Source organism: Somniosus microcephalus, chromosome 1 (genome assembly GCF_052327205.1).
Source record: "Somniosus microcephalus isolate GS21.2 chromosome 1, FLI_Smic_1.0, whole genome shotgun sequence".
Lineage (NCBI taxonomy): Eukaryota > Metazoa > Chordata > Chondrichthyes > Squaliformes > Somniosidae > Somniosus > Somniosus microcephalus.
In genome coordinates this window covers 124,003,331-124,022,167 of record NC_140987.1, presented here as the reverse complement: position 1 = coordinate 124,022,167, position 18,837 = coordinate 124,003,331, and the positions used below count along the sequence as shown (strand labels likewise).

The window sequence follows — 18,837 nt, the reverse complement described above, 5'->3', positions numbered from 1 at the left end:
AGGGAGGGCAAGTTGGGGGCGGCACCAGAGGGCTGCTGTCCCAGGCACTAAAGCCCAGCACCTTGAGGAGAGGAGGGCGAACACTGGATAGGGGAGAAATGGGGAGTGAGCAGAAAGGGAAGCTGTTCTTGGAAACCAGTAACATGTGAAGCAGCATGTTGGGAAAGGAGATCAATACTGGGTGACAGTAAACCAGCTCATTGCTCATTCTGACTTTGAAAAACAATTAAAGGACCCCATTTAATCAGAATGACACAGTGCTCACACACTTTTCAGAAATTAGCATTTGCTTTATGTTAGACAATTCCTGATAGTCAATGTAAGACATTTTTGGTAAATTGTATTACAAATGCATTTTCAAAATTGCTTTCTGCTAAATGCCATTAAGTTCTTTTAAATCAGCTCTTTGTTAAGTAACAGTTTTATAACCATCAAAAGCTAAAAATAACCCTTGATTAATCCTTCAATAATATATAAACAACATTTCTCTGGTTAAAGGTATCAGAGGTGTATTACTATGCTGCACAGAATTTTACAACTTAGGATTCAAGACAGGCTTCAGAGGACAGACAGAATCTAAAAGCACCCCTAATTTTGGGCATTTTTTTTATTCCTTCATGTGATGTGGGTGTTGCTGGCAAGGCCTGCATTTAGTGCCCATCCCTAATTGCCCTTGAGAAGGTGGTGGTGAGCTGCCTTCTTGAACCGCTGCAGTCCATGTGGTGAAGGTACTCCCACAGTGCTGTTAGGTAGGGCGCTCCAGGATTTTGACCCAGCGACGATGAAGGAACGGCGATATACTTCCAAGTCAGGATGGTGTGTGACTTGGAGGGGAACTTGGAGGTGGTGGTGTTCCCATGCGCCTGCTGCCCTTGTTTTTCTAGGTGGTACAGGTCGTGGGTTTGGGAGGTGCTGCCGAAGAAGCCTTGGCGAGTTGCTGCAGTGCATCTTGTAGATGGTACACACTGCAGCCACGGTGCGCCGGTGGTGGAGGGAGTGAATGTTTAAGGTGGTGGATGGGGTGCCAATCAAGTGGGCTGCTTTGTCCTGGATGCTGTTGAGCTTCTTGAGTGTTGTTGGAGCTGCACTTATCCAGGCAAGTGGAGAGTATTCCATCACACTCCTGACTTGTGCCTTGTAGATGGTGGAAAGGCTTTGGGGAGTCAAGAGATGAGACACTCACCGCAGAATACCCAGCCTCTGACCTGCTCTTGTTGCCACAGTATTTGTGTGGCTGGTCCATTTAAGTTTCTGGTCAATGGTGACCCCCAGGATGTTGATGCCCCTGGTGGCATTATTGTGGGCCAGGTATCTGATCAGTTGATTCAGAGGTTGAAAGTGTGACCGCTGCTGGATTACTAGGGATCAGTTGCATCCCACCAGGCTGTCAGGAAATAGGGAATCAACACCCCCTTCTAAATTGCTAAGAAATATGGATACAACCTGACTCTCAAACCATTAATAGATATGGTGTAACACCTTTGCATCATCTCCAATGGAACACCAGACATAACTTTTTTTTTTAAACAGGTAGCATCAAATCTCATATACTTGAATTACTAGAAAACATCATGATTTAAATTTTCCTGTTTTTCACAAATTTTAGCAGAAAAGTAAACATGAATAAAAAACAATTTAACATCAATAGAAATGTCTGTGTCAGATTAGAGCAGTTACTATCTGTAAGTTCTTTAAATCCCTCACTTATGGTTCCTTATATATATTTTTCAAGTGAGTTGAAGCAGGCCATGAATCTATCTTGAAATTCTGAAGCCAAAGTCTTCATAGCAATAGTGAAAGCATTTGTAATTTGGAACATACCAGTACCTATGCACAGCCCTCCAAACTCCCAATACCATCTCTCCCACCTGCATAAATAAACTATTGCTCCCTTGTATGACATCAATTCCTTCCAGTTGTTGGTTCCACCACCAGTTCCATGCTGTTTCCCTTATGTGTGAGATTTCCCATTAAAAGTAAGAGCAATGTAGACAGAAGAAATTCCTTCCTGCAGAATGACCCCTTTCCCATCATGGCATGTGTAATGTAATTTGTTCTTCATTTGATTATAAATTGAAACAAATTATTTTAACCCTTTAGAACTCAGTCATCAGATCACACACACAAGGAGGAGCCTGGGATTTCGAGCTCCAGGGAACACTCACAGAACTGAACAATTTACACTGTGCACACAGAACTAGAAGACATGAGTATGAGGCTTGATGGACCAGCTGGTCTTTGCCTGCCTGTCAATGTCACATTCATAAAACGAACAAGCCACATTTCAGATTAGAGACTTGAAGATTTTTTTATTTGATCTTTAATTCCAGCAATTGCAGTAAATTTTGTGTTCATCAACTCATTTAAAAAAGAGAAAAGAACAGGATAAATAGCTGGTTGAGACTGGAATTGAACAGGATGACTCAACTAATAAAAAATATTCTTGCCATAGATATATATATATATATAGATTTTGTTATGATGGAGGATAAATATATTTTAAAATTACCATTAATATGTATGCTCCCACAAAATTTTCACTGCACAAATATTAAGTTCTGCAAGATTCTATGAAACACAATACTCTGTGGAATAATGGGGGTGTCAGGTGTCATGTCATATATGTTTACAGCTGGTCAGAGGTGAATAGTGTGGGCTGTAAAGCTAGATGTAGGTTACCTTGGAGTTTTGCTTGATTGCTTCTTTGGAGGGGTTATATATCTGGCAGAATTGTCACAGAAATTTATCTTCTTGGTGCGTTATCTGCAATTGGTCACCTATGTCAGGAGACTGAATGGCCCTGATATTTACGGGGAGGTGGGGAGTGTGCGGGGGAGACCAACAATGACTGAAGTACCAGGCAAGACCATGGACACGGAGGTCCTGCCAGATTTAATAGCAAGGGTCGCTATTGGCTACTGCTGCCGCTAACCTCCCGCTGAATTTCACGGGAGGCGTTAGCGGCGCTGCACCCGGGCGCTAGGTGCTCTGCGCCCCATTAGCGCCCCCTCAGGGTGCTAACGGAAGGCACAAAGCAACTCAATTTCTCCCCCTATGGGCTGAAAATTGAGTGGTTGCGCCCCAAGAGGGAAGTGGGGCGCTACTGGAAGCGCCCCGCACCCCTCTTGGGACGCTGTGAGTCAATATTGCGGCGTTATGTGCCGCAGCGCCACACGCAGTGGCACGTCGCTCCGCGGTATTGCAGGCCTTCCTCCCTTTCTTAAAGGGGAGGGGCCTTGTGCAGCGCGACCTGGGGCCCAGCTGGGCCCCCGGGGATCGGGAGTGCAGGCAAAAGAGCCCGACACTCAAGAGAAGTGCCTGGCTCTTGGTGCGCAGCCAGCACTCCGCGGGGGGGGGGGGGGGCGTTTCAGGAGGCCTGGGACGGGAGCGCAGACAAGTGCTGGCAGGCGGCCAGCAACAAAAATAGCCGCCCTGCACCGCGCCTTTAAATTGCGCTTCCCCGGCCGCAGTTACGCCTCCCTGACCCCGTCAGACATAGCGTCCAGTGGTAAGTCAGGGGGCGCGCCCGAAGAGCGTGGCTGGGGCGTGAGCGGGGCGCTGCACACGCCAATGACGTCATCGCCAGCGGCGCAGTGCCGCAGGGCGCTACCGGTTAGCGCCACCGCTAACCTCCCGCTGAATTTTGCGGGAGGTGTGGGTGGTGCCACGCCCGGACGCTAGTTGCTTTGCATCCCGTTAGCGCCCTCTTAAGGCGCTAACGGGAGGCGCAACCAACTGAATTTTTCCCCCTATATGTTTATAAAATGCTTTAGAGTTCAATTTAATGTTACCTGCTAATCTTTTCTCGTAACCTCTCTTTGTCTCTCTTTGAATTAATCAGGAGAGGCAGCAAAGGCAAATTGTGTCTGACTAACTTGATTGAATTCTTTGATGAGGTGACAGAGAAGGTTGATCAACGTAGGGCATTAGACGTTGTATATATGGACTTTTGGAAGGCATTCGACAAAGTGCCACACAGGAGGCTTATTATGAAGATGGAAACCCATGGAATTAAGGGGAAAGTGGCTGTATGGATACGGAATTGGTTCAGTGACAGGAAGCAGAGGGTGGTGGTTTGCAGTGGTGTTCCCCACGGGTCAGTTTTGGGTCCATTAATCTAGATTCGGGTGTAGGGAGCAGCATTATAAAGTTTGCAGATGATACGAAACTTGGCAACGTAGTAGACAGTGATGAGGATAGTTGTAGACTTCAGGATGTCATAGACAGGATAGTGAAATGGGACGAAGCATGGCAGATAGAGTTCAATGCAGAGAAGTGGGCAGGGATACACCTTGGGAGGACTTATATGGAAAGATAGTATACTATAAATGGCAAGATTTTGAAAAGAGTAGATGAGCAGAGAGACCTTGGAGTCCATATACACAAATCCTTAAAGGTGGTAGGGCAAGTTGATAAGGTGGTTTAAAAATCATATGGGTTACTTGGGTTTATAAATAGAGGAGAGGTTGGAAAAGTTAGGACAGTTCCCCAGCGATCACTGACCCCCTCCCAACCACTCTCTACCCACACACCCCCGTGATTAAGAGCCCCTCCACCCCCGAACACCACCATTAAACTACCTGCTCCTTGGCTGCAGTACAATCGACAGGCAGGCTGGCTGTCGGGCAGGGTACTTGGGGAAAAAAGATTTAAACACGGTGTTTGGGGAAACCCACACTTCCAGGTTAACCCTCCCAGCCCTGCCCCAAAACCAAGCCCCAGTGACTATCTGGGCCATTGGATGTGTTAATGAGATGGCCATTCAACTCAAGTAATAAAATCCAGCAACTGAATAGTATATTGGTGCTGCAGCCCATAGAATTCATTTTACAATTCATTTTTTAAATGTTATTGGATGAATTTTATGTTCATCAAGGTGAGTACCAGGATGTTATTCAATCAGGCACAGACTGAACACTGTCCTGTTTTGATCTCCCATCCACACATACACATGGCAGCGGGAATTGTCAGACAGACATCAAGAATGGGAACCCTGGATGATTTTCCCATCCTTGAGGCCAATTATAGTGCTTCCATCACCACACCAGCTAAGTTCAGCACAGACCAGGTTTTGAACCTGGGACTTTTCCGACCTGTATGGTTCAGTGCTACACCATAACACACAATTAGTCACTAAGCCATCAGGCACCCTTACCTTCATATTTAAAAAATCTATGGTAATATCAGTTGTGACATTGCACCCCAGGCAGCTTATAAATAGGGTGACATCCATAGTACTGCTGCTTGAAACACATAACAAGAATTTTTTTGTCTGTTTTTTTGTTTTTCATACAGACATCAGCATCTGCAATATTTGACCCCTTGTGACCCCACCTCATTGTTCTTTGATGTAATGTTTCCCTGACTGACCTGTTTGGACACCATTCACACCTTTGACTGCTGTGATTATCTCTCTGCCGAGGTGTGATAAATGGCAGTTGGAAAGGTTACCTGTAAACATCTGACATGATTCTCTGACTATATAAGCTGTGTCTTTATGCATTTCTCCACTTCACCTGAAGAAGGAGCAGCGTCATCAATGGTATCACGAAAAATGGCCTTGGAGTGTCAGTTCTGAGCATTTTTGAAATACGTGCCTTTTTGCAGATGATATTTTGTTGTTGGCAGGCTCAGCCGAACATTTAATGCATTCTTACATTAACTCTGTTTCTCTCTCTCCACGGATGCTGCCTGGCCTGCTGAGTTTTTCCAGTGTTTTCTGTTGTTATTTTGGATTTCCAGCATCCGTAGTATTTTGCTATCGATTTAATGCATTCTACTCACCATCAATTTTGGCTTCAAAAGCAGAATGCTGCAAAATACATGAAAAAACATCAAAAATCAAAATTTCCAGAAATGCCTTCCCCCAAACCCTCTAGGAAATACCGTTTGCTCATGTCTCTCTTTAAACACTGCAAAAAAATACATTTTTGTGTTCTTTGTTTAGTTTTCCATGTATTTTAAAAATACAACTGATGAAATATTGGGTGAACCTCTACACCTTTGGTCAAGACAAGCTTATGTCCCAATGCACTCTCGTTGTAATTACTTTTCATATGTCATAGGTGAGGCCATTACATGTCACAGAAAAACATACTGAATTCTGACATGTGATCTAAAACACCATTAAAAATCCTGAAATCTAATGTAATAAAAAGGAATGAATCTTATTTAGTCACCATAAAGCTGTGACCACGTTCATGGGCTTAACTTAGCACTGTTTTTTCAGTTGTCATTTTTTGGGTCTGTGTCAGCTTTTTTGAAACTGTTTCCGAATGTTATAGGTTGGCATTTAAGGGAGTTGAGATCACGCTGTGCAATATTAGCAGTGCACACAGTAATGTGTTTATTGCTAATTACACAAAGTGTGCTTTCAACACTTTTGGTGGGAAAAAAAGGTGGAGCTTAATCTTTAATGGACTGCTGATACATTGCTCCAGATAATAAATATCCCATTCCCCAGCATGACACACTTCACTGAGCACAGATATTCACTAAATAAAATCTACAGTTTAATTCCTACAAAAATGTAGACTGATGATTTGATTGACCTATTTTTGTTATATTAATGCTGCTAGTGGTGAAGGATTTGCATTGTTATGTATTTGATTTTAATAAATGTAAACTATTTCTAGGTCCTTCTTCAGTAATCAGCACTGACGATGATTCGGCCAGTCCATTGCATCATGTAACTAATGGCAGCAACACGCCATCCTCCTCAGAAGGTGGGCCTGATGCGGTTATCATTGGAATGACAAAGATTCCTGTGATCGAAAACCCACAGTACTTCAGGAATTCTCACGGTTTACTCAAACCCGACACTTGTGAGTACATCATTACCAACACATTGCAAAGCGTATACATATGTAAAGCATTGTGCATGCATAGACTGGGTAGGAGTTTCTTCAGCGCAATTCGCCTGAAATCATCGAAAGCAGCACAAAAGATGGGAGAATTCTAAGCACAAATTACGTTCAGTGCATTTCGAGTTTCCGCAATCTTTTAGTTTAAAAAACATCGCGCTGGAAGCCAGCACTGGTCACAAAACTGACCATGCCTCCGATCGAATTAATCACCATTACAACTTTACGCTCATTGCACTCGTCTACAGGCCTTTGAGGAGGCTCTTAAAATTAAGCTGGTTCTTTTGGGCGCAAGGACACTAATAGGCATGTTTTAAAAGCTTTTGAATCATAGACGCATAGAATAGTACAGCACAGAAGGAGGCCATTCGGCCCATCGAGTCTGCACCGGCTCTTTCGAAAAGCAATCTAATTAGTCTCATTCCACCGCTCTTTCCACATTTCCCTGCAATTTTTCTGCCTTCAAGTATTTATCCAATTCCCTTTTGAAGGCTACAATTGAATCTGTATCCACCACCCTATCAGGCAGTGCATTCTAAATCCTAGCCATTCGCTGTGTAAAAAAGTTTTTCCTCCTGTCGCCTCTGGTTCTTTTGCCAATCACCTTAAATCTGTGCCCTCTGGTTATCGACCCTTCAGCCATTGGAAACAGTTTCTTTGGGGTTGATTTTCAGCGTGCCGTGAGGCGGGCTTTTAGGCGTGCGGGGGGGCTAAAATCCCGAATTCGGGGGTCCCGACACCATCCCGCCCAAAACCCGCCTCCATGTAAGTTTCAAAGGAGGCGGGTACTCGCCCCGCACTGGGACCCGCCGACTCGAGGTGGGAAGGGATTAGTGCCAATTAACTGCCTGTTAACAGGTAGTTAACAGGCAGTTTTTAGCCTAATCCCTATTTTGAAGGTTGTCGTGTGGGATTCCCGACGGTCCAAACCACGCCAAGTTAGAGGAGTCGGGCCATCGGGTTGAAGGACTTGGAGGGGTCGAGATGTCGATGTTCAGGTGAGTGATGAGTGCAAAGGTAAGTGTGTTTGGTGTGTCTAAAGTGTGTAAAGAAGTAAGACTGTCAGTGTTTGACAGCTTCAAACAGCTGTGAAACACTGATATTTCATCTGTCAACATGTCTTGACAGATGAAATTTCAGTCTGTGACATCACCTGTTGCCGGGTGGCCCTTAATTGGCCTGCTGAGCCCGCTGGGCGGGCTCAACAAGGTCAATCAAGTGAAAATCGCGTGGATTGGCCGCATCTTGATGGAGGCGGGACTACAACCCGAAAGTTGTAGTCCCACCTCCTTCCCGACTTCTGAATGAAAATCCAGCCTCCTGCATTTACTCTATCCAAATCCTTCATGATTTTAAGCACCTCAATCAAATCTCCTCTTAGCCTTCTCTGCTTTAAGGAGAACAAACCCAGCTTCTCCAGTTCCCTGGGAGTTAATGTAGCTGGTTGCTTTATACCACAACTTTAAAGAGATTTTGGGGTGCACTGTTACGTTTACCACCCGATTTTTGGTTCCATTGAAATCAATAGAAATGAAAATGGGGCGCTGTATGTAAAATGGGCGGCCAATCCGCTATCACCCGGCGGTAAAAGTGAAAGTTCACCCCTTTATCTTTGTTTATTTGGTACAATGCGGGAAGGGGTAGGGAGGAATAGAGAAGGGAATTTTATCAATTTTTTATTGTTCTAACATTTTTATTGTATTATAAAATGTGCCACAATATCAAATATGTCAATCTATATTTTAATGTTTTCTTTTTAATACATTCAAATGAACAAATGGGTCACCATGCATGTTGGATAGTTCTGGCACTGGTAGGATACACATTGGAAACACAGCTGTTATTGTCCTTTTACGGAGCTTGAAAACTAAAGGACTTTGCCAGTGTGAGGCTGATCCTTGCTACAGTGTACACAGAATGCTTGGAGAATCAATCAACATTTATTTCTGCTGGAATGTTGAGGTACATATTGTTTTACCTCCTGACAACAAACATACAAGTGTTTTTTTGTTATGACGCCTACTTCTTTTTGTTTGTTTCTTTTTATTTTGAGCAATTGAAAGGTTCTCTCCCACAGTGGAATATTTCTAGGAACACAGCAGGATGTTGTACACCACCTGTTCTTAATTATAATAGTGAAGAGAGAAAAAAGGATGCATTCATGTATTTGAGATGTGCAGCAATATGTCTGGTATTGGCTTTTCTGATTTGCTGATGCAATATTATTAAAAATAAAATGGACTCAAAATTTTAATTCCAAGACCCAAGCATTCTCCAGCAGTTCAATATACTTAAATAGAAGCTATACTAGTTCTACTCTTTTTACTGTGTGCTTCCATTTACTCTGTGGGTGCCAGACATCAGATGAACTGTCAAACCAAGGGCCGATCTGCCTGTTGTTGTGGTTCAGGTCGATGTCACTATTCAAAGAAGAGCACAACATTCTCCTGGTGTCCCAGCTGACATTCCACCCTTAACCAACCCAACCAAAAGTAGTGTAAGAGCCATAAAAGCTTAAGAAAATACTTTAAAATATTGGTTAAATAGCATAATACAGTTAATTTACCTGATTGACTTATTGTATTAAGAAACCCCCTATTTTCTTGCTCCAGTAGTATAGTCCGAGACACCCCCTTCATTCTTGCCACAATGGTACAGTCCCTAAGCCACACATGGTATGCAGCCATTTTACAGTTTAAACTCCACATGGCTGAAGGAGGCAGAAGTTGTGAGGTTTGGAGCAATACAGTTTTTGACCGTGTTCGTTTATACGTGTTTGCTTTGTAATTCCGTTTGTGAAGTGTTATAGTAAACAGTTTAAAAGACAAAGCTACGTTTGGGAACGTTTTATTTCAACACGCGTCTACTCGTTGTTAACAGCCCCACAGCTCAGTGGCTGCCTGTTTGGAAACTAAGAAGCGCCACTACATTAGTCAAAAACTTGCTCCCTAAGAAGGAAAGGACGGAATCGTCGGCGAACGTATACATGAATGGTCACGGAGCCAGACGACAATATAAGAAAGCAAAGGTACAGTGACTGTTACTTGCTTTGTTCATTCTATTGAGAAGCTAAATAAGAGCTGCGGGTAAAATGGCCGAGGCCTTACGGAGCCAGGAGCTTCCCCCAGCCAGAAGGATTGCTGGCCAAAAGAGGGAAATAAAGCTCCCCCCAAAGGCAATGGAAGAGAAGTTGCATAGAAGCATAGGTGCAAGGAAGGCTAAATTAGCTCAGATAACTGGAAAAATGAAGATAATTGATCGTCTCATGGAAGATAATGCTAATATTAAGAAAGCTGAAGACATAATGTATTACGATTTCTCCAAGCTGCATGAAGAATTTAATGTACTCAATGAAGATGTATTAGCACTTCTGTCTGAAGAAGAGGGAAACGCTGATCAGCACAACTGGTTTGATCTTAAATCAACCAGCATTAAGGACTATATCAAGGCCACAGAACAGTGGATGTTAAAGATTCATCAAGATGCTGATACAGCAGAGAAAGATAAAGTTGACGATGAAGTCGGACCAGATGATAGCATTTCAGAGACTTCCGCCAGACTGAGCAAAAATCGAAAAGAAGGTAGCTCTGTTTCTGGACGCAGATCAGTCGCTTCTACCACAAGCTCGTCGCGACGCATGAGAGAGGAGGTTGAACGGGCGGCGTTGATGGCGCGTGCAGCATCTTTAGCGGAGAAGCAAGCTCTTGAACGGGAAGAGGCCCAACTGCAGGTCCAAGAGGCCCAACTGCAGGCCCAACAGGCCCAACAGGCCCAACTGCAGGCCCAAGTGCAGGCCCAACAGGCCCAACTGCAGGCCCAACAGGCCCAGGTGCAGGCAAAGAAAGAACAGCTGGAGATAAAAACAGCTATCGCGGTCTCAGACGCCAGGTTGAGTGCGTATGAAGATTATGAAGGCTCACGGGACGGCGGGAGCGAATACTGCCAGTCAATGTTGTCACATAGAGTTGGATCCAGGGCACCTTCAAGAGTTACAAGAGAGTCCGAAGGCAGTCCCCTGGCATTACAGCGTGGAAGAGTGGCCTCTCCACTAACAGGAGCACGTGATGCTACCCCAGACGTCAGACAGTCTAGACTAGACCCTGCTGATGACCACCAGAGGCCTGAAGACACAGGGAGAAGCCTATATCGAGTGATGCAACGTCAGAACGAAATTACAGAGATGCTTGTAAAGCAACAGAATCTGTTTCGACTCCCTCAAAGAGACATACCAGTGTTCCAAGGCGACCCACTCAAGTATAAGCCCTTCATCAGATCCTTTGAACAAGCCATTGACTCCAAAACAGAGAGCAGCAGTGATAAGTTGTACTACCTGGGACAGTACACCAGTGGTAAACCACAAGACCTGGTCAGAAGCTGTGAACACATGAGACCGGACCGGGGATACATAGAAGCCAGGAAGTTGCTGCAGGAGCACTATGGTAACGAGCTGAAGATAGCCACTGCATATATTGAAAAGGCTACCAAGTGGCCACAGATCAGATCGGAGGACGGAGAGGCATTGAACGCATATGTTCTTTTCCTCATAGGATGTCGCAACACCATGGAGGATGTTGAATTCATGGAAGAGATGGACAATCCTACGACTATGAGAATCATCATCTCTAAGCTTCCTTACAGGATGAGAGAACAATGGAGAAGAACAGCCTTTGAGATAATGGAGAGATGGAAAAGTAGAGCCAGGTTTGCAGACTTAGTGAATTTCATAGACAAACAGGCTAAAATTGCTAGGGACCCATTGTTTGGAAACATCCAGGACGCCAGCCCAACCACCGATGGAAGAGTGAAAGCCAAGCCTGTTGAATCAAAGACTCTCAGGAAAGGTGGTTCCAGGGGAAGCAGCTTTGCAACTATCGTCACTCAGGCCGAGGAAGAAAGGCCCCAGAACTCATCTCCCAAAAAGAGCAGCACAGTGACGCCTGCTAATGCCTTTCAGAAGCCATGCTTATTCTGCCAGGAGAATCATACATTGGATTTCTGCAGCGACATCAAAGCACAGCCACATAAGGACAGAATCGAATTCCTGAAGTACAACGGCCTGTGTTTTGGATGCCTCTCTCAGGGGCACCTGAGTAGAAACTGTAAGCAAAGAACAACATGCAGAGAGTGCACTCGGAAACATCCCAGTCTGCTGCATATCCATAAAGAAGAACAAGTCTCTAAGAAGAGTGAAGAAAACAATACCGACGAGAAGGTTGTTTCAAGTGCTCTGGTGTCGCTAGAACCAGAGACTTGTGGACTCACTGGGGCCGGTGACAGTGATTGTATTCTTGCCATCGTACCTGTAAAGATCAAGTCTAAGAGGAGCGAGAAGCTTGTGGAGACTTACGCCTTCATGGATCCAGGTAGTTCAGCAACGTTCTGCACAGAATCACTCATGCGACAGCTGAACGTTAGAGGCAGAAGAACAGAAATCCTATTACGCACCATGGATCATGAGAAGTCAATGCAAAGTTATATCCTGTCAGACTTAGAAGTGTGTGGACTTGAAGAGAAGGACTTCATAGACCTGCCTAATGTTTTCACACAGAGGGAGATTCCTGTTAGAATAGGGAACTTAGCCCTGCAGAAGGATGTGGATAGATGGCCTTACCTAGAAAAGGTGCGTCTCCCATACATTGAAGCAGAAATTGGCCTATTAATTGGAACCAATGCCTACAAAACTATGGAGCCATGGCAGGTGATAAACAGCAAGGATGACGGACCCTACGCCGTCAGGACAGCCCTTGGATGGGTCGTCAATGGACCGGTAAGGAGAGATGATGGCAACAAGTCGAACAAGGAGGAACGACAAAATGTCGCAGTTAATCGCATCTCTATCGCAAGCATTGAAGAGCTGTTGATACAGCAGTTCAACGCAGACTTTTCAGAACGCAGCTGTGAGGAAAAGACAGAGATGTCACAAGAAGACCATCAGTTCATGGATTTGATGACAAGGTCTACACAGTTCATTGATGGCCACTATCACATTGGTTTGCCACTGAGAAGACAGACCGCGAAGATGCCGAACAATCGCTGCATAGCAGAGCAACACGCCATCAGTCTAAAGAGAAAGCTGAACAAGAACCCCGACTTTCACGAAGACTACAAAGGCTTCATGAGAAACATCATAGTGAAAGGCTATGCTGTAAAAGTGCCCGAGGAACAGTTGAACAGAGACGATGGAAGGGTCTGGTACTTTCCTCATCACGGTGTGTATCACCCAAAGAAGAAAAAGATCCGTGTAGTGTTCGACTGCGCCGCCTCATTCAGAGGAACTTCACTGAATGACCAGCTGCTTCAAGGTCCTGATCTTACTAATACCCTCATTGGCGTCTTGACTAGGTTTAGACAAGTGCTCGTTGCCATGATGGCAGACATAGAATCAATGTTCTACCAAGTCAGAATCCCTGATGAAGATGCTGATCTTCTGCGTTTCCTTTGGTGGCCAGATGGCGACGTTAGTCAAGCGATGGTGGAATGTAGAATGGCCGTACACTTGTTCGGAGCCACATCATCTCCCAGCTGTGCAAGCTACGCTCTCAGAAAAACTGCAGAAGATGGCAAAGGCAAAGCACCATCAGAGGCTGTGGAGACAATCTTCAGAAACTTTTATGTCGATGACTGTCTGAAGTCCGTGTCAACAGAAGACGATGCCATCGCACTGTCAAGAGACCTTAGAACTCTGTGTTCGAATGGAGGATTCCATCTGACTAAGTGGATAAGCAACAGCAGAGCAGTTCTAGCTTCTATCCCAGAAAAGGAAAGAGCCACTGAAGTCAAAGATCTGGACCTGAGCCACGATGTCCTTCCTATCGAGAGAGCTCTTGGTGTACAATGGTGCATTGAGTCAGACACGTTCAACTTCAGGATAATGGTGAACGAAAGACCATCCACAAGACGAGGGATTCTCTCCGTGGTCAGTTCCATCTACGACCCTCTTGGATTCCTGGCACCACTCATTCTGCCGGTGAAGCTGATGCTACGAGAGCTGTGTAGAGACAAGAGAGGATGGGATGAAGATATCCCAGAAGGTCAAGCTCAGAGATGGCACAGATGGTTGACAGATTTGCAACAACTTTCTAGCTTCAACGTCAGTAGATGCATCAAGCCCGTGAGTTTTGGAGTTACAAAGACGGCTCAACTACATCATTTCTCGGACGCCAGTGAGGACGGCTATGGCACGGCTACTTACCTCTTGCTGACAAATCAACAGGGCCAGAAACATTGTGCCTTCCTCATGGGGAAATCCAGGGTTGCTCCGCTGAAGCAGGTCACCATCCCGAGACTGGAGTTGACGGCAGCGGTTGTTGCAGTTAAAGTTGACCAGGCGATGCGGAAAGAGTTACAGCTCCCACTAGAAGAATCTGTCTTCTGGACGGATAGCATGATGGTGCTGAAGCATATAGAGAATGAGAAGATACACTTCAAGACCTTCGTAGCAAACAGAATCTCATCCATTAGAGAAGCTACACAACCATCTCAATGGAGGTATGTAAACACCTCATTAAACCCAGCAGATCAAGCCTCACGGGGATTGAAGGCTGAAAACTTCATGAGGAGTGAAACTTGGATACAAGGCCCAAGTTATCTGCTGGAAACAGAGAGATCATGGCCAGAAAGACCAGATATGCCAAGTCAGATTGCTGAAGACGACGTCGAAGTCAAGAGATCAGTCACAGTAAATCTCATAACTACGAAAGAGAACTTTGACACAGTGAACAAGTTTGTTAACCATTTCTCAGGATGGCACCAGTTGAGGAAAGCAGTTGCATGGTTTCTAAGGTTGAAAGAGTTGCTGCTACACATGAGCGGTAAGAGAAAGGAGTACCGAGCCACTATCAGTCAGTCTGAAAGTAACCCCGATAAGCAGAGAATGCTTCTACAGCAGTATATGCATCAGCACAAGACCACATTGGGTAAGAATTCATTGACCGTGGAGGATTTGGCCAAGGCTGAGATGGAGATAGTTTGCTTCAGTCAAAGACAAAGATACCCAGAAGAAATCGAAGCTTTACAGCGAAATACTCCAATCAAGAAAGGTAGTCATATCTACAAGCTGGATCCTACACTGCAAGATGGAGTACTGAGGGTGGGAGGGAGACTAAACAAATCTGCTGTGCCAGAGGAGGCCAAGCATCCTGCTATCCTTTCTAAGGACCTCCGGGTTGCTACTCTCATTCTTCAGCATATACACCAGAGTATTGGACACAGTGGGAGGAATCACGTGCTTGCGAAGCTAAGACAAAGATACTGGATTCCAGGAGCTAATTCTGTAATAAGAAAAATACTCTCTGAATGCATTGTTTGCAGACGGTTCCACGCTAGAGCTGGGGAGCAGAAAATGGCAGACCTGCCTGAAGACCGTTTGTTACCAGACAAGCCCCCATTTACAAACGTAGGGGTGGACTATTTCGGGCCTTTCAAGGTAAAGCGAGGACGGAGCCTTGTCAAGAGATATGGTGTGCTTTTCACTTGTTTGACCATCAGAGCAGTTCATATTGAGGTGGCACACACGCTTGACACTGATTCCTGTATTAACGCCTTGCGGCGCTTTGCCTGTAGAAGAGGTCAGGTGTCCATTATGCGTTCTGATAATGGCACTAATTTCGTCGGAGCGGAGAGAGAACTATGGGAAGCTATTGAAGGTTGGAATCGGCTTAAAATACAGGAAGCCATGATGCAAACAGGAACTAAGTGGATCTTCAATCCTCCGGCTGCATCCCACCATGGAGGTGTCTGGGAAAGACAGATACGCACCGTAAGAAAACTACTCAGTTCTGTACTGAAGCAGCAAGCGCTCGACGACGAGGGACCCCAAACCGTTCTGTGTGAGGTCGAAGCCATCATTAATGACCGACCGATAACTAAGACATCAGATGATCCCAATGACCTCGAAGCCCTGACTCCGAACCACCTGTTGTTGTTGAAAACACAGCCAGCCATGCCCCCGGGAGTCTTCAAAAAGGAAGATCTGTATGCCCGTCGGAAGTGGAGGCAAGTTCAGTATATGTCAGACCTTTTCTGGACCAGATGGACAAGAGAATACTTACCTCTGCTACAGGAGCGTCAAAAATGGTCCAAAATAAAGAGGAACTTCATTGTCGGAGACTCTGGCCTAGAAATTGAGTGCCCTTAGCGCCGATTTTGCGGCGCTAGAGGGCCTAGCGCTGCATTTGGCGCCGGCGCCGAAATTGCCTGGGGCCCTTACGCCGCGGTAGACCGGTAGCGCTGCGCCGGCACCGATGACGCCTTCGGTGTGCGCAGCGTCCCGGTTGCCATGCCGACGGGCCCCAGCGCCGAAATTCAGTTGCGGCCGCCTCGCCCGTGACAGCCGCAACTAAGACTCTGGCAACAGAGTCTTACGAGTCTTTGCGCCGGCGCATTAAAGGCCCCGCGGCGGCCGGCCGCTTTCCCGCCGGCCGCCTGGCCGCAGCTCCCTCCCCGGACTTCCCCCCCCCCCCCCCCCCCGGAACAGAAGCAAGCCCGGCACTTGTCCGAGGTGCCGGGCTCATTTTTTAAAAGATTTTCGCGGGCCGCGATCGGGTGCAGGCAGCTCCTCCTTAAGGGAAGGAGGAGGCCTGCACTTCCCGAGCCTGCCGCACCGCATCGGGTGCCGCAGCGTCAGAATTGCGGCGCGAAACGGCAGTTAGCGCCGATTTATCGCCGCAAAGACCCTTCAGTAGCGCCGGCAGCCGTTTGGGCGCGGCCCTGCTGAATTTTTGGCGCGCGCAGGGGGACTTAGCGCCGGCACTAACTTCCGGCGCTAAAGCCCTGGCTAAGCCAAAACTCAATTTCTAGGCCTCTGTCTTAATCGTGGATGATTCAGCCCCTAGAAATTCTTGGTTGATGGGAAAAATAATTAAGACCATGCCAGACTCCAGAGGCGTCGTTCGTCGCGTTTGTTTGCAAACCAAGACCAGTACCCTGGAAAGACTGATCACAAAGCTCTGCCTGCTACAAGAAGCAGCGTGAAAAGCTCCTGAACGAAAAAAGTGGACACTTATATTGTAAATATGTTGAACTCATTAGTTTATGACTCTTAATGTTTGAGTAATTGATACGCTTCATGTGCCTAGTCAATTAGGGGCCGGAATGTAAGAGCCATAAAAGCTTAAGAAAATACTTTAAAATATTGGTTAAATAGCATAATACAGTTAATTTACCTGATTGACTTATTGTATTAAGAAACCCCCTATTTTCTTGCTCCAGTAGTATAGTCCGAGACACCCCCTTCATTCTTGCCACAATGGTACAGTCCCTAAGCCACACATGGTATGCAGCCATTTTACAGTTTAAACTCCACGTGGCTGAAGGAGGCAGAAGTTGTGAGGTTTGGAACAATACAGTTTTTGACCGTGTTCGTTTATACGTGTTTGCTTTGTAATGCCGTTTGTGAAGTGTTATAGTAAACAGTTTAAAAGACAAAGCTACGTTTGGGAACGTTTTATTTCGACACGCGTCTACTCGTTGTTAACAGCCCCACAGCTCAGTGGCTGCCTGTTTGGAAACTAAGAAGCGCCACTACAAGTAGATTAACTGTGTTGAGATACCGCGGCAAACGTGGGAGTCGAGACCAGAGCTATTGAAAACACAACTGCTTTATTCTAACCACATGACAAACAGGAACTAGAAAAGCCCGCGCATCCACTTAAATACTTCCCAGACAGGAAGTGCTCCCGGCAGCCTTTCCCTGCGGGAAACAAGTTGCTGGAGGAAAGGGCCCCCGGCTGGGGGCTTCTGCTTAGACTGTCTGTGCCGCCGTGAGCGGATTATGTCCAGTGGTGGCGTGTCGCCACAGAGCTCCCCCCAGAATCCGCTTAGGTGGAGTGGACGAGTCGTGACGGTGGTCTAATGGTTCTGCCGCAGCGGCTCTGAGTGGTCGCCGGTCTGGTTGGTTGGGTCGGGCGGTTCGCCGCCGGCTGTGCTGGCTTGCCGGGGGGACGGCCTCTAGTTGGAGGCTGGGCCACGGGGACCTGGTCCCCTGGTTCTTTGTGTGCTGGTTTGAGCCGGTCGATGGAGACTGTCTCGACCCTGTCGCCGAGTCGCAGCTTGAAGACCTTGTCCCCGGTTTGTAGTACCTCGTACGGACCGTCGTACGGGGGTCGCAGGGGCCCGCGGTGCGCGTCGTGTCACACGAAGACGAAGCGCGCCTGCTGTAAATTTGGCGGAACGTGAGGTGCGAGTTCGCCGTGTTGGTTGACCGGAAGTGGGGCGAACTGCTGAGCGGAAGAGAAAGAGTCGAGCCGCTGCTGTTCGGCCGACCAAGGCTTGGTAGGCTCCGGAAGGAATTCGCCTGGGACGCGCAGCGGTTGTCCGTAGACTAACTCCGCTGCCGAGGACTGGAGGTCTTCCTTGACCGCGGTGCGTAGGCCGAGTAGCACCCACGGTAGGCGGTCAGTCCAGGTACTGTCCTGCAGGCCGGCGCGGAGTGAGGCCTTGAGTGGCCTGTGGAAGCGTTCACAAAGTCCGTTGGCCTGCGGGTGGTACGCCGTGGTGCGGTGGAGCGTCACCCCGAGGTTGCGTGCTGTGGCCGTCCAGAGTTCGGAGGTGAACTGGGCGCCTCTGTCAGAGGTTATGTCGGCCGGTACGCCGAACCTCACAACCCAGGTGTTAAGGAGCGCCCTGGCGATGTCGGCTGTGGTGGTGGAGGTCAGCGGCACTGCCTCAGGCCAGCGTGTGTAGCGGTCGACCATCATGAGGAGATAAGTTTGGCCTTGCGATGGCGGCAGGGGACCGACGATGTCGACGTGTACGTGGTCGAAGCGGCGGCTGGGTACCTCGAAGTCTCCCGGGGTGCTTTGGTGTGCAGCTGTACCTTAGCCCGTTGGCAGGCGAGGCAGGAGGTGGCCCAAGTCCGAACATCTCTGCTGAGGCCGCGCCAGACGAAGCGCTTGGAGAGGAGTTTGACGGATGCGCGGGAACCCGGGTGAGAGAGCCCGTGGAGCGCGTCGAAGACGCGGCAGCGCCAGGTCTC

At 47.0% G+C, this 18,837-nt stretch overlaps 1 protein-coding gene across 3 annotated transcripts in view; it reads left to right on the top strand.

Moving 5' to 3' along the window:
• ntrk2a (neurotrophic tyrosine kinase, receptor, type 2a) overlaps positions 1 to 18,837 on the top strand; it is a 440,469-nt gene that overhangs the window by 306,805 nt on the left and 114,827 nt on the right. For all 3 annotated transcript variants that reach the window (XM_085985245.1, XM_085985243.1, XM_085985240.1), the window contains one exon: positions 6,636 to 6,824. In XM_085985245.1, coding sequence (XP_085841371.1) covers positions 6,636 to 6,824 — 189 coding nt within the window. The remainder of the gene's footprint in view (positions 1 to 6,635; positions 6,825 to 18,837) is intronic.